At 40.7% G+C, this 25175-nt stretch overlaps 1 protein-coding gene and 1 long non-coding RNA gene across 5 annotated transcripts in view; one reads left to right on the forward strand and one right to left on the reverse strand.

The window, feature by feature from the left end:
* LOC117573860 (uncharacterized) overlaps positions 1-25175 on the forward strand; it is a 105094-nt gene that overhangs the window by 49826 nt on the left and 30093 nt on the right. The window lies entirely within an intron of this gene.
* LOC117573859 (uncharacterized) overlaps positions 1-25175 on the reverse strand; it is an 81522-nt gene that overhangs the window by 31876 nt on the left and 24471 nt on the right. For both annotated transcript variants that reach the window (XM_052006752.1, XM_034257332.2), the window contains exons 3-6: positions 6692-6815; positions 6498-6621; positions 6290-6374; positions 5600-5710 (exon numbers count right to left, since the gene is read on the reverse strand). In XM_052006752.1, coding sequence (XP_051862712.1) covers positions 5600-5710; positions 6290-6374; positions 6498-6621; positions 6692-6815 — 444 coding nt within the window. The remainder of the gene's footprint in view (positions 1-5599; positions 5711-6289; positions 6375-6497; positions 6622-6691; positions 6816-25175) is intronic.

The following is a 25175-nucleotide window of genomic DNA, read 5'->3' on the forward strand; positions in this document are numbered from 1 at the left end:
TAAATCCACCTGGAAATTCAGCAAAGCTAACAGACGGCAACTGCACTTGATACCTATGAAAAATGCGACACACTCGCACACATAGAAATATAGTAAACGCACATTACTTTGATTAATAACTGCCATTTGGTTGAGTTTTATGTTGTTTATGAAAATATTTCACACACTCAAACAAACAGCAATTTTTTCCCCTCACTCTCAATCTTTCTCTCTGCATGTGTATTTTTTGGGGTCGCAGCATTTTTATGCATGCTTCTCTAAGTGTGTGAGTGTGTGTGTGTGTGAGTAGATTAGCGCATATGTAGCATGCGGCTTAATGGTCGCCTGTGATTTATTAGCCTGACAGCCTGAAAAACAGAACCAGCAAAACAGAGAAAGCTAAGCGAGATAGTCCGATAGAAAAATACAGAGAGAGTGAGAGAAGAGGTCAAAGAAAAATTGAGTACAGCCCAAATTTGATTTGGCAATGCAATTTTTTAGTCCAACTGCCGTGCGCACAGCTTAAAGCAATTGAAGTGATTGTTGCAAGTTGGCCACGTGCCACACACACACACACACACCCATAGACAGAGTCGAGGCAATGTGCGTGCAATTTGCACATAAATTTAGTTAATTTGCGTTCGCTGCGACCACACTCAACGCAGTTGGCCTCCACGCAACCATTTCAAGAAATTTAATTAACGTCCAGACGTTTGTTGCAAGTTGCCACAGCTCAAATGGTACGAGCTCTCTCTCTCCCCTGCCACAACCTCAACCCATTTGCCATTGTCTTTTATGGCGGCCATTTGCTGTGTTTATCGTTCAGCTCAACTTTTGCTTTCACTTTAAAGCCCTGCCAGCTGTCCTCAGCTTTTCTAATGTCAACACAAGGTGCCAACATACAAATACTGACACACATTTACACTTAACACTATGTACGACAAGCACATATAAGTGTACGGTATACGTATGCAATCTAATGTGATGTGATGTGTGCCAGCAGATGACTTGCATTGTATTAGAACTTTTGCGTGTACTTTTTGAATACTCTGTAAAAGCCACATTAAACCGAAGCATTCCCTCTCATTGGAAGTCTTTCGAAACGAAATTGTTCTTTTAAATTGCCCAAACAGAGTATTTTGTAGTCGAGTCGTGTGAAGTACTTGGCACATATTGCTTCAATTTCTCTGTTTTAAGTGCAGCTACAGTTTTAGTGCTGGCTAAAACGGGTTTTTGTGCCAGCAGCGACATTTTAGCATTGCTTTGTCACCGCCCACCACCCACCGCTCTCTTCCTGCCCCTGTTTGCAGTCCTAATGAGCAGCGGCATTCAAAATGCGTGCTAGTTCCCTTTCAGCTCAGTTACTTTTCGACTCACTTTATGCCAAATGCAAACTTAAAGCCGCCGTTGCATACTTTTGAGCGCACGCTTCACTCTCCACTCACTTATGCACTTTTACACACTTCGGCTGGTTGAATTCCTTTCTCTCTTTTGCTTATTGTACCATTTGCTCACACACGCACACGCACACACATATGTATGTAGTAATGTTGGACTTGCTTTAGTTATGCAATGCTGAAATATTTGCTTGTTTAGTTTTGCATATCTTTGCATCTGCTACTTCTGCTGCTACTGCTGCTGCTGGAGTTGCAGCTGCAACTGTTTGCGTGCGCGGGTGCATGAATGTGGATGATACATGCACGGGGACAACAGCCTTGCGGAAAGCAGAGAACAGAAACAGAAAGCACAAAGTGCAGGCAAACAAAAAAACACTATACTTATGTAGTATACTATATAAGATAACAACAACGACAACGTCGACTGCTGCTGATGGTTACAAAAATGCACTGCCACATAAATATTTTTTATGTTCTTGCCTTTTCTACACTTTCAGCAGCCGTTCTCGCTCTATTCTGGCGTTTGGCATTTGGCTTTTCGTGCCCAACCAAACGGTCATTGAGGAAGTTGTAAAATAAATTTAAAGACTACTTCTGCTAGCTGCCTGCGCTCTTATGCTTTAAAGCAGTTGCGAGCAAAACAAAAACAGGAACCAACTTGCTTTCAATCTCTTTTTGAATTGCCATTGCTGTCATTTATTTAGGCTAGGGAGCATCGTAGCGCGCGCCGTAAGCAAGTTACCGCATTTGGTTACAACAATAAGAGGGGCATCTGCAAGACAACTGAAAGTTTACAACAAAAGCGCAAATGAACCCCCGCTTCTTATGCATGAAATGTGATACGAAACTCTAATGATGATGCCTTTTCTTTAATTAAGGATTACGGGCTATTGATTTCCAAGACTACTCGACAAAGGTAATAAGACAACACACAAAAGCCTTTCTCATTAGCAGCTTTGTCGGTAATCGCATTATGAGTGGGATATACTAAAAATAGCCAAGAAACAAATAATACCTGGAAACTACTTTAAATGAGACATAAATTTGGATTCTCTTGAATATTAAACACTCATTATTTAAGCAATTTTAAAGTCTCTCTATAGTTTCTCTCTATAACTTGCAAATTGACAACAACTAAATTTCCCTTTGATATAATGCAATCAATAAACGACCATAAATTTGTCTATTAAAATATGTGGCTTGCAAAGGTCGACGCAATAAGTGCAAAATGAGTTGCAAGTTATGCAAGGCAACTAAAAAGAGAGCAGCTGCAAAATTTGCGGCATGCACTTTCCAGCAAAGTTTCCTATGTTTCTTTTTAGTTTGGCTTTGCTTTGTGGTAAACAATTTCTTGCCTTCGCTCTCCCCGTGTTGTTACATTTCCGTGCTCAAAATGTGGAAAAGAAAAATTTTTTTTAATAAAAATGCACACAATTTTGTAGCCAACAACCTGGCCACAACAGGGCAAAAAAAGTGGAAATGCGCGGGATTTGAGGGTTTGAGAGGGAATGTGGCTCAATAACAACAGCAACAACAACAGCAACTACAACAAAAAAGAATATTTTTACTATGTCAGCCGCGCACTTTGGCAAAAGCGGAAAACGCCTGCACTTCCGTTTGCCACACACACACACACAGACACACACTTTTCATTTGTATTAAGGGTGGCCATGATGCAATGAGAGGGGCTGGAGAGGGGAAATGGCTTAGAATATGTATGTGGCAGCGTTTTAGTCTAAAGCCGCCGCGTGTAAAATTCATGACGTGCCAAAAAGTAGGGAACGCGAAATATTATGCATTAGTAGCTAGCCAAGTCAGTGCTTTTTGGCCAAGAGTTACCCTGTTACCACGTTACCATTCAGCCAGCAACAATGCTGGGGCCACCCGCTTTATTATTCCGTATGATGCCGCAAGGAGGTGGGATGAGGGGTAATTTTTTACTACCCTCACTGGCTGTGTGCGGCTGGCTGGCTTTATAACTTTATTTCTCCACATTCAAACATTTGGCGTTGGCGTGTCACGCTCATTTGCAACTGTTGCCAGACTCGTCCGCTTACCGCTCCCCTTTGTGCTCTTTGACTAACTGCAATAAAATTTAGTGCCCCTTTGTCGATTTCGCACACCCTTAAGCACCTTAAGGCAACCAAACCGAAATGAGTACTTCGAGTTTGAGTTGGTGAATTTGGTCCTTGGTCTAGGCGCATTCATTGCCATATCCATCATCTACTCCACTTTTGACTTACTTCTGTTGATTGCATTTCGTTAAGTGTATCCAACTTCTTGGCTCACTTCTCAATTTTTATAATGGACATTGCATGTTGAGTGTCGGTCTTAACTTTCTTTCGTTTCGCCTATCGCCTCTTCTCTTGCTGTCTTTTTTGACCTAGCCTGCTCGGCTCAGCTCAGCCTTATTGCCAGCATTTGCATGTAATTTATTTCCGGCTTCTGTTCACCATTTAATGGCACAGATTTACCAATTGACACATTATTTCGCAACAGTATAATTCCATATTTCAAGCTAGTTGACACGAGGTTAAGTAGCTCATGATATTAGCTGGATTTTGCAATATATTCGCTTCGTTTGGCAGTTGTTCAATTGAGCTGATGTCAGAAGATATCTTTACCACTTAGACGTCAATGCCAATAGCGTGTGAGTTGCTTTCAATTTATTAAAATGACTTATTTAAAAATGTCGGCAGAAGAAAATCAAATAACTATCCACAACTTTAAATTGCTGGCCATTAATAATAATTATATTCCTTTTGCTGAACGATTAAATATGCCCTATGAGTCTAATCGCTTGAGCTCTCAGCTGTCAACAGACTTGAGTGACCACTTACCAGCAATCTAAGGCAAAGTTTTAAGTACTGTTCTCCCCCTAATCCCATTTGCCACCATATTTGCCTTTCATGCTGTCAACAACTGTGGTCGCATTTGTAGTTTTATTTGGTTGGTCGTACATTTAGTAACGTTTTCTTGGCCCCGTTTAATTGGGAGCCCAATTTTTTGTGTGTTGAACTATGTTGTGGTAAGAACGCAAAAGACGGCAAAAACACAACAAACAGCAACAAAAAAAAAAAAAAGCAAAAAAGGGCAAGTCACAACCCGTTAACCCGCCCAGTCAACAACAAGAGGCAACTGCCCGGTTGGCAGTTTCGAGTGCAGTTTTCTTCTTGCTGGTGATTTATTTTATGTCAACGTTGACATGTCAAACCATTCAAAGTGGTTTCGCTTCCGTTTTTCCCTAGAGTTTCCCCACTCAGTTCCACAGTAGTTCACAGTCCGCAGCGATAAAGCACGCGATTGCTCTACTTGTTATTCTTACAGTTGTTTGTTCTTCATGTTGTTGTTGTTGTTACTGCTGCTGCTTCTGCTGTTAGTGAGTGTGACATACTTACACTGAGTGTAAGCTATTGTTGTTTGCGCCCGGCTTGAAACAGAAGGCTCACACTCACACACAATGCCCATTGCTGAGTTTTCTTCCACTCAGTAGTCTCTGGTTCTCCTTTTTTTTCGGGCTTTCATTATCAACAATTGACTTAAGTGTTATATGGCACACACACATACCCATACAGCCATACACAATTGCATACACGTGTGTGTATTGACTGTAACTGTTGTCAGCTTGTCGAGCATGTTTCAGTGCTGCCAAATGCCTGTTGACTGCCGCCTATCGCCTGGCCCTTCTATTTGCTTAACAATTGTTTGGCTATGCTTAAAGGCCGCCACTTTCTTTATTTCTTTGCATTTCCTTTGTCACCCCATTCCGAGTTTTCTCTGTTTTTCACATTCTCTCCCACTTCCACTCCCACACCATTACCATGAGTTTTAATCCTTTTGTGTGCGTTGTATATTTGAGAAATTGACTTTGGCGTTCTCTTTGCTATTTGCCGTTTGGCGTTGCCATTCGCTTTCAATTGGCTTTTTTGTTCGTCGACTTTTGTTGTCGCTCCTTACAATTGAACGTTATTTACCTTATTTATTATTTGTTGTTTATGCCCCGCGACCCATTCATTGTTTTGTTGGCCACAAAACCTCTCCGTCCTTACCACTCTGCACCGTCTATTGTTTTTTCCCATTTCTCAGCGCGATTTTAATTTTCGATAAGTTTCGTGCACGAAATTTATGTTTTAACGATGCTTATAAACTTTAATTGCTGATTGCATTTCATAAAACCAAAAACCCCAAAGAAAAGTTTAATTTGTTTGCTTGTGATTACTTACCGCCAAAGACGACACAGGTGACTTCCAGACTGCCGCCTTCCTCGTAAGGACCTGCTCGAGAATCGATGCGCATGCGACGATCATTGTAAATATTCGGTTGCTGCGGGGGCACTATAAAACACAAAAAATAGATAAGAAACAAATAACGGCTCAATTAGTTATGTGATTTCCATTAGGCCAATCAATTAAACTGCAGCCTAAAGCCCCCGCTTAACAATTCCAAATGAACAACGGCCGCAAATCACAAACAATTTGTGCATTTGGACAACTTCAAACAGAATGCACTTAGCAACATTATAAGCTACATATATTTGCACTGCATATATTTGCATATTCAATTGTGAGCGCTTTGCGGCCAACCAAAAAATCATTTTAGCTAATTTTTAACATGCAATGCACAAAAAATGATAATTTATTATACATATATTTGCTTTAAGCTTGGCATTTAAAATAATCACACTGTAATGGATCTGATACATTATGGACGCTGGAATTTTAATTTAATTAGTTAATAATTTATAAACAGATATTTTAAATTAAATTAACAATTAATTTTATAAAAAAAAACATGGTGCGTTATAAGTAAAGTTATTCCGTATTTATAGTGACACACTTCTTGTTCTTTCTTATATTCGTTATCCCCTCTATTAAATTACTGTCCCTTGGCATAAATCAATTCGTTATACGCACCAACAACTTCCAGATTGACATTGCTGTTTCTGGTCTGAGACAACTTGAAATCCACGCGACAGCGAAAGTTGCCCGCATCCTTTTCCTGTTTTGTGAAATACACACACAAGCAGATAAAAATTTTCAATTATAAAATTTGTTGTATTGTTGACACTTTTGCTTTGACTTTAGAGATGGCCTTCTTGACTATTAAGAGCGGTTGGCTTACCTTAACCGGATTTATAATCAATTCCGCCGGCTCCTTGTGCGTGCGAAAGACGGCTCTGTCCTCGAGGACCTCTTCGTCACGCCAATGCGAGGGTGTGCCCGCGTGGGCGCCACGTGTGTCATAGCTGTCAAAAGATAAATGCATGAGGTATGCTTCAGATTGGAGCTGCTGCTGCCGTCTCCTGTGATACTCACCTATAAATGGGCAAATTGTTCTTGTACCAAACGACCAGCAGCACTTTGTCATCGGGCAAACTGGAGCCCACATCGCATTTGATTTGTGCTGAATTATTGACAAGCACGCGCAAGATTTCCCCATCTGCAAAAGACAAAAGGCACAGATACAGATACATAAATAGATGTTGCTATGGAGAGCGGAAATGTTGTAAATATAATTATACGACCATTGAACTAAGCCAGCCAAAATGTTGTCAATTTTAATAGCAAATCGACGAACTTTCATTCGATACTTTTGTCGCTCATTGTGGCAAACTAGTTGGTAGCACAATAAGGCTTTAAGTATACCAACATAATGCGCCTAAAGTAGACAAATCTGGCAATTGTGGTGTTGTCGCTAAAATAGTTTCATGCGCTTAATGCAGCCACATCATTTGGCAAAGCTTTAAAATATCGATCGACTGACCAACAGCAACAACAACAAGCTAGCAAAAACAAAACAGTAACAACAAAAAAATCGAAATAAAAAAAAAAAGAGGAAGCAAAATCACAACAGCCATAGAGGCGGCCACATAATGCGCCAATGTGCCGCAAAAACCCGGCCAAAGCCGCCGCACGTGAGGGAAGCTGGATGAGGTGATTACCCAGCCGCATGCGGATTACAAAATGGCAGCCATTTTCATGTTTTTCACTCTATCCACACAAACGTATGTGTGAGTGTGTGTATTTGTGTATGCGGTAAAAATGCAATGCGTATAACGTGGAATGAAAGCAACAAAAACAAAAAACAAAAAAAAAATACACACAGAGACGAGCCAACAACCACAGCAGTGGTAAGAACTACAACAACAACGATAACAACAACTGCGAATTGCGAACTACGCTACGGTTGGGGAATAGCACGAGAAGCAAACTGCCAGCAAGCGCCTTGGGCTAGGCTTTTGTTTCTAATTTTGCACTTGTGTGCGCAATGTCCTTCGCAAAGGCAGGCCTACGCACACCCCCATTACCAACACACACACACACTCACAGACACACACACTCGGAGAGGGCACCGACCAGCACTCGCTTTGGAGCCGGAAGGCACTGCGTCACTTTGTCCACAAACAAACGGGCGACCACATGATAAATAATCGATAAATTATGTGGACACATGTTTAATCTAGCATGAAATGGAATCATTTCCCTTCAATTTGTTGTTAGCCAACCAAGCAACCAGGCAATAACAACGGCCAAAAACAACAAAAATATACAACAGATGTGCATTAGATGAAATTGTTTGGTTTGCTGCGAGAAGGTGAAGAGTGCCGGGAAGAGGGGTAGCGAGGGAAGGGCGGCTTATTTAAATACAAATAATGAGCAGATTATAAATGCCAGGCAGTTGAGGGCAAGCTCAGCTCAAAATTGCGCGTGTGAAAGGGGGGAGCCCCCTCTGCACTTACTGAATTATTGCGCATACGCCATGTTAAACGCAGTTGGACATACACACTTGACACGCAGCAGTAACAACAACAGCAACAACAACAACAAACAAACTTGTGGCCCAGTGACCGCACACAGCAATTACATTTTGCTCCCCTTCTCCTGCTCCTGCTCCTGCTTCATGCTCTGCACAGACTCGTAATGATAGATTTATCATTTGCTTAATTGCATGACTAGGCAGCACAGACAGCTAAATTCGGTTAATTAATAATTTATTTAATTACCAGACAGTTTATTAAGTGTAGCTATACAGCACAAACATTCGTACACTTACATACATACATCATGTTATGCAGTCGAGACTTTTACTCAAACGACTTAAGGTGTCTGACTGATTAGAGCAGTTGGACATGAAATTCGAGGAGTTTCCACACCGTAATGTTGTTAAATGAAGTATTAATGGGATTACTTATATCGAAAATGTGTAGATTATTATTGAATCTGGGAAACTGAAGTTAAATATTTAACTCTCCTATACATTTAAATTAAATTGCATCTTAAATTGTAGAAAGTATTTAATTGCATCGCATTTTGATTTGGTTTTCTTCGACTGCAGTTGATAATTATTTATTAAGAGCTCAATTTATGTTCTTCCACATTGAACACTGTATTCTACTGTTAACTGTCGTGTAGCAAAACTCTTAATATTTTCTCTCTCTATGTTGTAACAAACTCAGTGTGCCACTAATTACATTTATCTCCAGATTGCGTCTCTTTCTTTGCATTGCACAGTTCTTTGGGTTATCTTCATGCTGAGCCAAATACAATGGCCATTGCCAGCATTAACAATGGAAATGCTGTTGCTCCTTACATAAAGAACCACTTGCTGTGACCGTTGTTGTTGGTGTTGTTGCTGTTCTTGTTGCCATTATATTTGCCAACCATTGTTACTGTCTGCTTTAATGTAATTGAACATTTTCTAATTGACACTTGTCACTGGCAAAAACATTTTCAGAACTTCATTTTGACGCATTTACACACACATTTATTTCAATTTCCTCAACAACAAAAGCAGCAGCAGCAACGCCAACACCACCCGCTTCAACGGTACACCACCACTAACAACAACAACAACGACGGCACAAACTATCGCACACACATGCATAGAAGCACAGACAAAATAAAGTTGTAGCACAATGGCTGCTGCTTGACAATGCTACACGAAACGTTGCTTGGAATTTATTGCAATGGCATCACACAGCGAGCAAGCGAGGTGAATGCGGAGGAGATTGCCAGTGACTGCAGTCAAAAGAAAAAGCTCTCTCGCCTGTGCAAACGCAAGAGCAGCGACTGGCATTCAGGTGTGGCAATCTGGCCATGGCATCCTCACACTTCACCCACCTTCTCCCCACCCGCCGCGCTTGTGTCGTCCTTGGCAGTCCTCGCTGCAACTAAATACAAAAACCACGTGACAATGTTTTTAGAGCAGCTGCAGTGGCTGCACAGACAGAAGAGCAAGGCAAAAAAAAAATTGAGATAGGGGAATGAGCCTCAAATGGGATTTGCAAGCAACAACGGTGGGTAACAGGAAAAAAAGCGATGCAGCCATGTCTATGCTCAATGGGAGTTGCTCGGTAAGCTACAACTTTGTGTTGCTATAACCACATGGCAAAATGAAAACCACATTGGCATGCATCAGACTGAGTGAATCTGCTTGCCAACGACGGAGCAAAACGAGCAACTAATATCGGATAACTAGGCGTATGCGTCACAAGATGTTGCTGCGTCAAATGAAATGCTTTAAAGCTGTCTCTTGATTAAGCTTATTGGCTGTCAAGAAATAGTTTCAGCTTGATTATGTATTAGACATCTCGAATACATTTCTGGTAAATTCTTTTAAAGGAGACAATTGCCGAAAGCTGCAAAGAATAGTCAGCCAGCGATGATAATGTCAAAACTTTGTTATTAGAAGTTTTAACAAGTAGCCCGAAACTTTGGCAAAGCAAAGCTGAATAACCAAATAATCTAAAAATATATATGCCACAAGTTTTAAATATCAATATGAGTGGAAACTATGAATTGATTCAGCTGTGAATGAAAAATCAATTGCGAAAACTTTTTGCAACGACACGTGGATCCCAAGGGTCGCCGGTCTATAACCACACACACATACACTCTACACACACAGTTACGGATCGCTGCAGCCACGTGCCATGTTTAATGGCAATTTTTTCATAGCTCACGGACATCGTTAGCACAAATTGTTGTTGAGTTAACAAAAGCTGTGCTAATGCCCAATGACGTGAAGGAAACTTCCAACAGCACCAGCAACACCAACAACAATTGTCCAATCAGAGAATTAGAGAAAAAAGCGACAACAACAAAAATAAACTGAAATAAAAAGGTAAATCAGCCAAATGAAGCTCAAAAGCTGCCAACTAGCCAACATTTGTGGTGTCATAGAAAGTTTGCTTAAATTCTTAATTTCGACTGAAAGTTCAGTCTGATAAGCCAGCGCGATATAAATCACAATTTCGATGCGCTGTAAAGTATGCTACGATCGCGACACGTTTGCTACCAAGTTTCGGTGGCCGAAGTTTATTAAACGTCTCGCGACTTTGGCAATAATTTCGATTTGGGCATGCAATAAATTTGCTTTAATGTGCAATTTATGGGACACCATTTAATTAGTTTCAGTTTGAGGCTCCGGCTCAGGCCCCGACTCCGACTCCGACCCCCACCAAATTGATGTTGACAGAGATTATTGGCTGGGCACGTAATGCCCGTGTAGACCAGAACCAAAACCATTTCGTCCATATAGTCCTGCGTCCTGCCCCCTTTGACAATGTTGCTTCCCACACACACACACAGAACTGCTAATGGGCCAAAGTTGCCGCTGGCATCTACTTTATTTGTACGTGTCGCTGGGCGACTTGTTCCCGGCCATAACTTCCGCTTTACGCCCATTGACCTCGTCAACATTTATCTAACGGTTAAATGCCTAACATGTGTGAGTTTTCCCTACTATGCGTGTGTATGTGTGAGTGTTGGCATTGCGCAAGCACATGCTGATATCGCCTATTGTCTAAAAGTTCTTTGCGAATTCCTTTTTCGAGACTTGCGTCTCAATTTATATGTGTTTTTGCAGTTCGCCTGGCATTTTGTGTTGACTTTGTGTTAGTTATGATTATTGCCGTGTTTATTGCGACTGCTGAAAAGCCCCTTATCAAGATTAATTGCTGGAAAATTGTTATGCCTATCACAAGTGACACATTTGGCTAACGCTACAATATGTTTAACTTTCTGCCAAATTAAATGTGTGCGCGGGGTAAATTCGGGCCACTTTGCTTGGCCCTCCATATTTAAATAGTCACTCACTCAATCGACTGAATAGTTTACGACTCGAGAGTGACGACGGCCCCTAAAGTGGATCGATACAATTTACATTATTCAAATGAAATATTGTGTAAATTTTTATGGGGCGTTGTTGTCAAGCCGCGCCATTGAAGCGTGCAGTGCCAGAGAGTTGTTTGAAATATTTTTTAAATAGCTCATAAAATATTAAGGAAAATGAGCCACCACCACAAAGCACTTTTGATTGAGCTGTTTGAACTTTACGAGTACGTTGGGCGAAGGGGGAGGCAAAATAAACACCATGGAAATATGTGTCAAGTTGGCACTATATGAGAATCATCAGAATGTTATTTCTGGTTTTAAAATAATGACTTTAATATAGTGGAAATATTTGAAAGATTCTCTCAGTGATTAAAAAGTGAATTTAATTTATTTAAATGTAATTAAATCTAAAGTAAATTAAAGGAAGTCGAAAACTTCTCAGCCAACCCCTTGAAGTCCTTGTGCACATTTCAAAATTCCCAGTACTTGTGAGCCCCTAACCAAAAAAAAAATATATATAAATGAGTGCTGTGCAATGCCGTAACATAGAACGAGGGGAAAGAACAACAAAAAAAAAAACTATTACAACATGCAAATTATAATTGCGCTATTAAAAATTGCATATTAAATGCGACACAGCAACAACAAGAACAAGAACAAGCTGAGAGCACATGAGGGTATTAGCAGAAACATGCGGTGGGAATGTGTAAGCCGACGCCGAACAGTAACACGAACAACATTAGGCAATGCAATAGCTACAAAGTAGTAGTAAAACAGCAACAAAAACTGCAACAACAGTTGCAAGCCTAAAGTGCTGGCAAATAGTTTCAAACATGATTGTACACATCTCACGCATAAGCAGCACTCAAGAGTGTGTGTGTGTGTGTTTATGCTTGCCCAGTTGTTGTCGGGTGTATTGCTAGTTTAGTGCCAGTAGGCTGCAAAACCTTGGCCCATTAATTATTCATTGATTAGCAACAAATGCTATTAAACATGCACCCAAAGTGCTTTGCCTGCAGCCTGGGCGTCTAGCAACAGGAGACTCTCATGCATGTATGTGTGTATGTGTGGAGTGCATGTGTGTGTGTGTGTGTGCGGACATGTCACGCACTTTAAACTGTCATTTGTTTGGCTGCTGCCTTTGGAAATTGCCCAATTGTGCGATACTGCCCCCATGCCATGCAACCTAAAAGCATGCTATAAATTTTCGAATGCTACTGTCAGGCCATCAAAGAGCGCTAAACGGCTTACACTTTGCGCATATTTGGCCGGACCACACCCATGCCAACGCCCCACTCCCCCTTCCCTTGGCCCATACTCTCACGCCCACGCGCGACAATAACAGTTAATGCTGCCGCTGCTGTTGCCACATCCAAGGCCATGAAATTTCTCTTTTCACTCTGTGAATATTTTGAATACTCTACGTGCCAAAGGTATATAAATTTAATATTAAAAAAATTTAACAAAATATATATATTTTGCAATTGATTTTTTTATCCACGCTCAAAATCAAATTGACTTTCGCTCTTCCCTAAATATTCTCGAAATAGAATCATTGCAAATGCCAATGCATTTAATTTATTCACAATATTTTCGCCTATATCAATATTAAATTATCCACATCAAAGAGTATCGAAAGTTCGGTATGTTTGCACAAACTTTTCTTCTGTTTGTTGTTATTTCCGCTCGCCATTTTATTTTGCGCTGAATTTTAATTTAAATGTTTTTGGCAGCCTTTTGGGCGCTTCAAAAAGAAAAAATAAATACAACAAAAAAAAGTTGCACGTCAACGGCTTTTAAGCGCTGATTTTTTTGCGGAATGCGGAGAGAACGTCGAGGACTAAGAGTTGAGGGGCTTGATAAAAATCTGAAAATGGCCAGTAAAGCGAACATTTTTCAATGGCATTTTTTCTCTCGACTCCGCAGTATATATACGTGTGTGTGTGTGTGTGTGTGTGTGTGTGTGTTCGCGCTCTATAGGTGACCCTGAGTTGTGGTTTTTTTTTAACATAGAGACGACTTAGGTCAGGGGCTACGAAGAGAACACATACACATATAACTACGCCCACAAATACACAAGCAGCAGCGAGTACATGTACAAGGGTCACACAGGACACACATGAGTTATGCAGCTGCTGCCCTGTGTGTGGCTTTTAATTTGCTTAATTTTGCGCTTAGCCGCAGTAGAGGAAGAGGCAACAGCAGCAGTAGCAGTAGCAGCAGCAGGAGCAACAACAACAGCAGTAGCAACAGCAACAGCAGCTGTGTTGGCGGCCACTTTGCCGCAACTGTAACCCCTTTTCAATTTCAATGTGAAAGGATTTCATCAAGGACCTCACACTTTACCCTATCACCATCGCCATCGCTATCTCTGTCTCTGTCTGCTCTGTGGCCGTAGCTAATGTGGCAACAGCTGTTAGTCATTTTTAAATGGAATTTGCGGCAACACATTCATCTGCCATTTTGCTTTTGCGGCACATTGATTAATTGCACTAATTTAAGGTACCGAATTAGTTGCATAGCTAACTCTAAGAATGCTATAAATAGCATGTTAAGAAGTATGAATTGAAATATTATTCTCAAAAATCTTAGAGATCTTAACAATGAAATGAATAAATAATTTAAATGTGCAATTAACAAGTCTCAAAATCTGTATTCTCTTATCTATAACTCTAAATGAAATCATATCGATCTGATAGATATTTCAATTCAAAAATATTTGTATTATTCGAAACAGCAATTACAATTGAAGAATATCTTTATTTATGTATAGTATTACTATTGATTTATTATGCATGCCAAACATAGAGAGCTGCTTCAAAGTTTTGCCTTAATCGGTCTGCAATTTTAGTTAGTCTTCGTGTTTGCCCTAAATAGCGGCAAAAGTTCGCACACTCTGCATGTTGTTTTGTAGACTATGAGCATTTATCATGTCTGACCGCTGGGCATATCCTTCCATTTCCATTGTATGTGTAAGTTGCTAGCAATACTATGAGAATAAAGAGCCACACAGACACCCACGACGTATCGAAGCACACAGAGACCGACAAACAAAAACACATGCAACTCACTCAGGCATATCCCTCGGCAATCTGTGGCAGCTTCCATCGCTAGCCTCGAAATTGATTTCATTAATATTTCAAAAGGTTTGCCTGTCACACATCCACATACATATGTACGTATACGTATGCATACCAATGTGTATGTGTGTATGCTTGTGTGCGTGAAATGAAGAGTAGGGAGTGAGGATGAGGAAGGTTAGATGACTGTTCGCGGTGTCTGCGTATCAATTAACCTGTCTAACACTTTGTTGTGGTTGCCATTCCCCAAGCTATGCAATACGCCGCACTTGATTAAAAATGTAAAAAAAAACACACCAGGAATTACATTACGTATACGCCGCATAGTACAGTCGAGTCGTGAATTTCTGGTAGACTGACAGTTTAATTGACAATTTTGTGTGTTGTTTATGGTTATTACAAATGCGCCAATGGAGGTTCATTTTACTTTTTTTCTTTCTAAAATTGCCAAAATTGGTTTAGTTATTGGTTTAATCACGTTCTGCGGTTGTCCGCAAATAAATATATTTGGATGCCTAAAGACCGCAGCTTTAAACGAGATGCCGAACACAAATGCTGGTTAGGCTGGTAAAAAAAGCAAAAAAAAACAAACCATGAGAAAAGAGAAAATGAGATAGAGGAAGCAAAATGTAGCTGACCTTGCAAAAGGCACTCAGACAGATATCAAAAGACAGTTGAAATTTGCCAACGCGGCAAAAGTAGACCCTAACTTATGCATGGTATGAAGACAAGTTCAACGTACCAAAAGGACATGACCAGACAGTAAAAGCCAAGAAAATGCCGGCATGTGTTTATGTGAGTGTGTCTGCGAGTGTGTGTGTGTGTGTGTGTGTTTGTGTGGTCTTGTGTTTGACTTTCAGCTTGCAGCTAAATTGTTATCAGCTCGTATTTTAATAATGGCCAGCTTAAAGTGTAGGACAAGAAAAATGTTTGCCAACAAAGAGGCTGACAACAAAAGATGTCCAAAGAAAATGTGAGAAAATCATTAAAAATTCTACAGATAAAGACGAACAGAAGACGGACGGACAGATGGACAGACCAATCAGTGAGAGACAGACAAGCGGATGGACCGACAAGCGTATACACATTGCCTAGGTGAGTTTCAGTCTCTCTGCACATGCCGAGTATTAAGCAAAGGCCAAATTAATATGTCTGCAGATACAAAAGCGGAAAGACGACGATGCGACGACGACGAAGACTACGACGACACAGAGGACATCAGACGACAGGAAACTTCTGGACAAGATGTATGGCAGGCAGTTATCACAGCAGGAGCAGGAACAACCGGGCAACAGCAGATGACATTAGTAGTTGCTAAAAGTAAGAAGAATATATGTATAAAGTCAACGGAAATGGTAGAGCATAAGGCAAGCTGAGCACTGTGAACTGAGAGCTTATAGCTTGCTAGGATTTTCCATCTCCTTTTGCAACCGCCTGGCTTCTTAGTTGCTTGGTGCTTGGTGCTTGGTAGCCTTGACTAGGCTCTGTAGTTACTTGATGATGACGACTTATGTCACTCGAGTGTAATTTACAAGCACTAGAAAAAGCGAAGGCAGTCAGAGGAGGATGCAGATACAATGACTTCGAGCAGCTGTACACTGTTAGATACACATACACAGATATGTTAGCTGAAGTGAGTGCTTGCAAATGTTGCCATGATCCAAATGAAGTATGTCAAGTTCCCAAGTTTCTATCACAAAATACACATCGCACTGACAACCATTAAAAATCTTCAAGTGGCATTTGTTGCCTCAGCAACGAACATTTGTATATTAACTTACAATCCACAGTATTGTGAATGATGTTGTTAAGTCTCCGGATTTGAGTGAAGTAACTAGCTACAAATCAAAAGGTGCTAAGGTAAATATTGTATGTATATACAGTAAAGCTGCACTTTAAAAAGGACAATCACAAGAGCCATGAATGAAAATTGCCTTAAGCAGATTGGTACAAGAGATAAGGAAAGGGCAACCATTCAGAGTAAACATTTTCATTGTTGTGTCTATTTATCATAAATTATCCCTGCTCGGGTCCAATCTTTACAGAAAGAATCTCAAATAAAATCTACGATATTTATAGACAATAATAAAGAATAATGTAAATATAAAAACATTTTTATAATCATTAACTTAAATAGTAGACACTGCTTTAGAATTTGAGCTTATTTCTAGTCTTTCGGCGATAAATTTAAGAATATTTTTTCGGCAAGCATGAATAAATATAAATAATAGCCAAATGCTGAAAATTTGCATTGGGTTTATTTTCTAGGAAAATAGATTGGCTGTCGTTTCAGTTCATTAATAGATCGCCCAACCATCAACCATAGTTCGGTAACCTCAGACGCCGAATATCAATCAATAGGCTCGGCAAATAAAAGGAAAAAAAATGAAAACTTAAGTAAAAACCCCGTAAAAACGGAAAAATTGAAGCTCAGCAACAATACGAAGAGAGCTGGGGAAGCAAGAAATGATTTCCACGAAAAATACACACACCACAAAAAAAAAATGTAATACACAGAAATAAGTGTGTTGGAAAATTTATTTCATCAATTTAGAAGTAAATTGTTTGGAGAATACAACGCAACAGCAGTAACAATAACAACGGCAAGACTATAAACAGCTTAACTAATACACGCACACAGCACACCTAAAATACATATAAACACTCTCACATACACACACATACATAATGAAACGGGAAGTTGTTGGGGATAGCATAAATAAATGTGGCATTTCTTGTTGTAGTTGAGACTTGAGCTTGAAGAAATCGATTATGCTTAAATCTGTTGTTAAAGCTGCCTCAAAGTATTGTAGGTAAATACTTAACTGATATACGAGCCAAGGCTGTGCATGCTAAACTATGGACGATGAGTGTGCTATGCTAACGGAGACAAATGGCGACTGCAGCAAGAGTACTACAACTTGAGCTGCATATTACGCATACGTCGCGTGGGCAGCGCATATCTTCACGTATAGTGCAAGGATGGCAAACAGCCAGCAGAACAGCAGAGCAAGCTCAGCTCGCACAGCTTTTGCCAGATAAACACAAGCTAGGCAACCCAGAAACTTGCTGTTGCATTTGCTATTTGTTGCCATTGCTGTTGCCTTTGCTGTTGCCATTGCTGTTACCTTTGCTGTTGCCGTTGCTGTTGATGTTAGTGTTAGTGTTAGTGGTGGAGCATCGTGTACATGTGTAAATTACGAGTTTCGCACAAAAGTTGCAACAACAGCATGGGATTGGGCAGGGACTTGCAGCCCGACTGCTGCCGCCTGTTAGTAGTAGTCTCTTGTTGCCTGGCAGTCAGTAGTTGGCAGTTGCCCTTGCACACATACATGCTCCAAAAGTGGCTAAAAGTGTACGTAAAAATGCATGATATATGGTAAATGTTTTGTGGCATTTTTGGCTTAGTTTGCAGCTCTTAACTGACGCTTGTAGCTGCCAGAGTATCTGTGCTGTGGTGTTTGCCACAGCCACAGCATCTTCTCGCAGCTGTATCTTGGGGGCCACACACATAATGCATACAAATTGTGGCATTTTGTGTGCTGGTCTGCTCTGCATTTAAGCATTGAACATGACATTTAACGATTGTCATTGATAAGGGCATGTTAAAAGGCGAGTCCAAGCTAGAGTGTAAGAGAACAAGCTGCGAGTGCCCTTGTTAGGCAAGCTGAGCCATCTGTGCTTCAGGCATACACTTGAGTTTTCAAGTTGTATGCTCACATGCAAGTAAAGATAGAAACGAACACACCTTGATTTAAATGCTTCGACATGAAACTTTAATATTCAAGTAGAATAATAATAAAGGTACCCAGGTTTTCACTTTTGCCTTGCACAACTTTTAGTTAGCAGTGCGGCCAACTAAGTTGGCCCAAGGCCAACAAAGCATTTAGCCAACTTTGTGAGCAAGAAACTGAGCAACAATTGGCCCTCATTTTTCTCACATAAATCAGGCTGAAAATTGAGCAGCAAAAGGAATAAATATGCACATAAATAGACTTACCACTGGCCGCAAAACCGCAAAAATCTTAAACCAGTGACGCTGTGGTGCTTCGCCGCCTGCTGCTTCTTACCTCAGCTCAGCACTTGAAGAAAAGTTCGGAGGCAACTTCACCGTAATAGAAATTGTACACTAAAATTGAATTATCTTTTGACCGAGGCACAATTTAAAAATTACTCGCTTGGAAAATTCAATCAGCAAACGGGGCAGCGCACAAAAAACAAGCACACCTTTTTATCTCCCTTGCTGTCACCCCTCGCCGCGCCTCACCACGCACTACCTTCTGCCACTAAACCCACATTGCTCGCCTACACAGTCTTTAAGTATGTGCCTGTATACAAGTGTTGGTGTGTGTGTGTGTGTGTGGTTCGCAAGTAAATAAATAAAATAAAACGGCAGCAATTGCGGCAGAAAGCAATTTTGGTAGGCACACACACAGACTTACACACAAATACACAGACAAAGTGACTTTAAGAGTCAGCCAAAAATGCTTAAGATGCCGCCAAGTCCAGGCAAAAAAATTTACACAATTTTTGCTTCCTTTTTTATTTTGTTCTTCTGTGTTTTTTTTTTTTTTTTGCGACTTGCTTGCGTCTTCTTTGTACAAAGGCTTCAAGGAATGTTCTTGCTGCCTTGTGAGTTGGGCCTTTCGGTTGCTGGTTATGTTGACTTAAGCTTTAAGCTGCTCAACTGAAGCGCGAAACGGCAATTTGTGTGCCTGTTGTTTGCTGGCATCGCCATCGTCGTGTTCTGTCCTATCCCAACCAACCATCCAACCGACAGACCCACGATTTTTGGGCCGCAGGCCATTCACACGCATTAGCACCGCTAAGCAGGCAACGAAAAAATCAAAATCACTTTGCTAGCCAGGCCAGGACTACCTAACTAAATAAGAATTCCCTTTTTAAAGCACTGCGAGTCTACTATGCAAGTGAAAGTGTGCGAAGGTTGTGCGAGAAAGTTGTTGGGGGAGAAAAACAGGAAATGCGGGCGTTGCATGTTAGCAGTTTGTTAGTTTATTTTTCACTTATTATTTGGCGCCTTCAACTGCTGTGACTACACACGCACATCGCCAGGTCCAGTTAATACGCATTTCTAAATTCAATTTCCCAACTTCAATGTGCTTTTTATGCTGTACAATATGGTGTATACGCAATGCGTATACATAACTTGGAGATGCCAAAAGAAACGGTGGCAGCTCATTACATTTTTTGGTAATCATGAGTGTCAGATGCCACAACAACGACAACGGGAAATTGTTTAGCCGTTTTCCCCCCAGCTTTTCCCCAACGCGATGTGCTCTCTCATATCTCACACTTTTCTTCTCTGCTCTTCACTGTATTGTTTGTGTCTGCTTTATTTTATTTTTTTTTTTTTGCGTATGAAAATCTCATAGAGTTGCTTTTAAGCGCACTTAATCCTGCTTATTTCCACCGCAAGAGCAGGAGATCGTCGGGCTGGCAGGCAGGTGAGCGTTTTGGGGTTACTCGCATTGCTAAGCTGTCGCTCGATACCAAACACACAAATAAAAAGAGAGAAAAAAAATAAAAGGCATGCCATACATGTGACACTCACACATTTGCAGAAATCCACACACACCTATGTATATATGTACGTTGGAAATTCATTACACAAGCAATGTCGAGTAATGGCTTTGTCTGTAAGTAGCTTGTGATTGAATTGAGCCAAGAGGCAACCCAACTGCCAACATCTCATTTGGCTCTCGCTCTCTCGTTGTCGCACCTGACAATTGTTGTCCCCACTCTGTATCTATGTGTGTGTATATATGTGTGTGTGTATCTGCGTGTTCGAGTGTGAGTGTAAAAAGGAAATGAAAAATGAAATCAAAGCATTTAAAGCGCCACATTCGCTGACATCGAATGCTGCCTCTGACAGCACGCGTACCCCTTTTGGCAACGCTCTTTGCTGCTGCTGCTGCTACCATTGGATTAGCGCTTGATCCTTGTTATTTATGTGTTATATTTATGTATGTGTGTGTGTATGTGTGTGTGTGTGTCAACACACGCGTTCAGCTCCATACCACACACGTGGAAATGTGTGCACAATGAAACCTTTTCAATTATTTTTGTTAGCGTTGCTTGGGTATTTGGGTTCAGTTCAGGTGTTTACTTACACCCACACAAGCTCGCAATTTCGCTTCTCATTTTGAAATAGGTGAGAGTGTGTGCAATCCGACAGCAATTCATGCGACAGAGAAACATGGAATTATATGAACACTACCCCAACATTAGTACTATTATTTTAAATGGTTTGTTTACTATAATGCAACATTCTTGATTTAATTATTTGACACAGTTTTTAACGTGCTAACGAACACTTGCCTAGTTTTCAATTTAAAAGAGTTCAAAATATAATGCAAAAGGAAAGAAATTTTGTATTTAATAAGCTTACTTTTTATTGAAGTTCTTACCGAGGCGCAACAAAAAGTTACCTCATAAACTACTTCATTAAAGGCAATTAAATAAAAACTCATTACAATTGTTGTTGTGGCTGGCAATTAGATTAAAAGTGCGCCAGTTAGCGCCTAAAAGCAATTCGTTGTAACTATTTGAAGGCAAATACTCGTACTCGTGCTCGGTATGACAATAAATAGGCACGACATTAATGTCTTGGGTAAACAATTTTAATTTCTGTATGCAGCTCAGAGACAGAGTTTTGCATTTATAATTGGCACAGACAGACAACAGATAGACAGACGAAACGAGACGAGACGAGGCGGGCAGTGAGGAAGGGCGCTGTGCAGTCGAGTGCGACATGCAAGCCAACCACACTTGTATGCCATTCGATAAGAGACGACAAACGATGGCGCATGCCAGTGTCAGTTGCCTCGAACTCGAACTGAAACTCAACTGAACTGAACTGAAACTGCTGGCAAATTATGGTAAAACATACAGCGACGGCGGCTAATAGCTGTTCCCACAGGCCCCACACCAAGGGGAAGTCCTGCATTCCTGCATTGGTAGTGGTATTGGCGGTGGTGTTGCCGCTGCTGTCAGTAGGTGACGGTGCATACGAAACGAGGGCTTGGCATGCACAATATGCCATGCCAGGGATAGGGACTGACTGACTGACTGACAGAGAGACAGACAGACAGACAGACAGATAGACGACAACAGCAGTGGCAGAGACAGACAGGCTTATGTATACGTATGAACGTACTAGAAGACATGGGTTTGAGCCAGACTGGCAGCAGTGGCAAGTTGGTGTGGCAAATGGCTTGCATGCCGCTCCGTCTCACAATGCAAGTGACAGTTTATGGTATGCAGGTATGCAATGCATTTTATTTGCTTTCGATTAGACGCTAACTTGCCCTCTATTGCCTGCCATTGCCGCCTCTCCCATTTACATTATAAGCCCCTTCCTTGTCGTGTTTGCCTTGTTTGTTGGTCTTGTTTATTGCGACTAATTTCGTGTTAAGAAATTTGCAAATACCAAAAGCTTTGACAACGTCTATCCAGCACGTCGTGTGCTGCTGATTAATGCACAACTGCCGGATACGTATCGGATACGGTTCCAGTTCCAGTTCCAAGTTCGTTCTGCTTGAGCGCTTTTTAATTTCTAGCTGAGGGTTTCGTGTCGGGATCTGTCGTCTGTCTTCTGGCTCCTGTCTCTAGATCTGGGTCTGGGTCGGGATTCGGAACTCTTGTCTGTGTCTGGCTGTCAGCAACAGCTGTTGTCGATTTAAATTGTATATGCGGCGCACACGTTGAACTTGAATTTTAAATGCCACACCGCAAATAACATGTTGTATGTGGTCATTAAATGTCAGTTGCACAAAAACAAACACACTTGCCGGCGCGCAAAACAAACTATATATTAATATACCCGAAAGTGGCCTTCAATACGAAGGCAAGTCCATAACTGTCAGATTGATGGTTGCGCCGAAGGTCATTTACTGTCATTTCACAATTACAGAACTTGCAACTATAAATTACAGATGATACCAAAATGTTGTACACGGAGATGATAAAAATAATTAGTATTTAAACATAACTTTAAATTAAAAGCAAGATTTTATCAATAAAAATTAAATTCGAAATTAAGTTAACTATTATGCAAATATGAACTCAATTTTAAAATAAAATTTAAACATATTCTCGCAGCAACTTTAAGTATTACTTAGGTGAATTTGCACTTCATGTCCGTTGATGTGTGACAGAGTCTGGAAATACGTGCGCTAGTCTTTGAAACTATAAAATGCAAAATCAACAAACTACGAGCGACATAGTCGCTGAAAAGGCGCATAGCTGATGATATTGTCACGTATTGCGCTGGTCGAAGCAAAACACCGAAAACGTACGAAACAAAAGACAAGCGGTGTTGTACGCTGCGTATGCGCAATCTGCGGAGCTGCAAAATTTGTTTTGGGAAAATCGAGGCCAAAGCCAAATAAACATAATTTTTTTGTTCAAGTATCAACAATCAGGCTAAAAGCCATGTGCAGGTGTGGCTCACGCTCTTCTCTTTCTGCCTCAGTGAGTGTGTACTATGAGTGTGTGTGTGCGCGTGTGTGTATGTGTGTTTGTATGGTGGCATATGTAACAATGTTTGCATGGCCAGATTCAGATTAAAAATTATGCTTTGTTTGCCAACTGTCAGCACAAAAAACGAAACGGCAGCGAAGGCGTAAAAAACTTTTTTTGGGCCACAATGACAACAAACCAAACAAAAGTTGCCAAAAACTTTTCGCAGTGCCTGTTGACGGCGCGGGGGGCGACTCGGTGTGTGTGTGTGTACCTTGTGTGTATGTTGTGGTTGAGGGTGTGTGTGTGTCATACCTTGCACTGAAAATATGTGTCAGCTGATGGCCGTCATAGCTGTTATGCTACTTATATACAATAATAATGGGGCTGCCCCCGAACAACAACGCAACATAATCATCTTCTTTTCAGAAATCTTTTCTTTTTTTCTACAGTTGTCAGTTCTTTTTTTTTTGTGTTTTGTTTCATCGCAATCAGCATTTTTCTTATTTATTTTTTCTTCTTCCTTCGTCGTTTTTTTTGCCGTTTTGCAAGTTGAAGTTTATTTTGTAAACATGCCACTAAAAGTTTTCCACTTTCCTCTAAAATACTCAAACCAAATGCCAACACCAGCGACAACGTGTCGCGTTCACATTCTGCTATCTTCCCTCTCACTTCACTTGGGCTCGCTCTATTTCTCTCACTATGTGTGTGTGTTTATATGTATTTTCTGTTTTTTTAGTTAATTTAAAAAGTTTTTCGGTTGCTTCTGCTTCTGCTGTTTCTTGCTTTTTTATTTTTCAATTCTTTTTTTTTTTCTTTTTTTTTTTTGATTTGCAGCAGTCAGAAAATTGGTAAACGATTCGTCGTCGCAATGCTTCACGTTGTATGTAGTAGCATAACATTTTGTAGTTGTGGTTGTCGTTGTCGTTGGCCTGGGAAAACTGACATTTGTGCGCCTTTTATTTTGTCAAGGAATTGCTTTTACAGTTTTTGGTTCGTTTGCTTTGCTTTTGGCTGCTGCTACTTCTGCTGCTGCTGCTTCAAAATGTTTCTTTTATTTATGTGCTGTCACTGAAATTGAATTAGAAATCGCATGTTATGCCAGCTGCCCCAGGTGCTCACTCTTCTCTAACAAATTCCGTTCTATCTATAGACTGCAGATTGGGTTTGTTTTATTAAGCTCTAAAACATTCTCAACTGATGATGGCCAATGCATGTAGCGATTTACAATTTACGAAACTCGTTGAGTGTGCGTAAAAATATTAAATCTATGGTTAACTTTTATGGAACCACGTAAATATCATTCTCTGAAAAAGTCACTATATAAATTTAAGTTTTACTATAAGAAAATATTTTCCAAATTAAAATAAAATTGTTGTTATCTACATTTGGGAAGCGGAGAGAGCAAAAACGTTTAAATATGTCACACGCTTCAACTGCAACGACGAGCAGGATGCACGTTTAGCGCACTTTAATTAGATTTCATTTAGAGCGTGTCTCCTTGGTCCTGGCAGACAACCAGACCAGCTGCTGTCGTGGACAGACACCGGCGCCTGCCATGAAGCAGCATTGCGAACAGTGACACCGACACGGACATGGACACGAACGTGGCCTGTTGACAAGAACACTGTGTCTATGTCGGAGCGGCAGAAGCGGAGAGAGTTGCCTTCACCGTTCTCCATTCCCACCACCATCCGTAACATTCTATATGTGTTAGAGCCACGCTAAAATTTTGTGCTTTTTGCGTGAAAAATGATGGAAAATAATTTGCCAACGAGAAGCTGTGCGAAGCTGGGGCAGATGGAAATGGCCACGAGGTGGACTTTAAGCAAACTCTAAGTGCTGTTTGAACGTGCATTTGACGTGGCCATTTGGTACACCTTTTTCAAAGGTACACGGCACGAGCACGAGCAGAATTCCCAGGACATTGCCCGGTTGCTGCCGGTGCTGTGCTTCTTTCTGTGTTTACACTTTGCCGTTGTGCTCTTCACGTTGTATGTCCTGTGTATTTAGGTGAAATTTATTTTACTAATTATTATGTAAGCGCCGAGGCAACGCAAAGCATTAGTAATTAAATTAAAGCACTTTTTCAAGATGTCAAAATTGGAATACTACATAAAATG

The sequence above is a fragment of the Drosophila albomicans genome, chromosome 2R (assembly GCF_009650485.2).
Source record: "Drosophila albomicans strain 15112-1751.03 chromosome 2R, ASM965048v2, whole genome shotgun sequence".
Classification (NCBI taxonomy): Eukaryota; Metazoa; Arthropoda; class Insecta; order Diptera; family Drosophilidae; genus Drosophila; species Drosophila albomicans.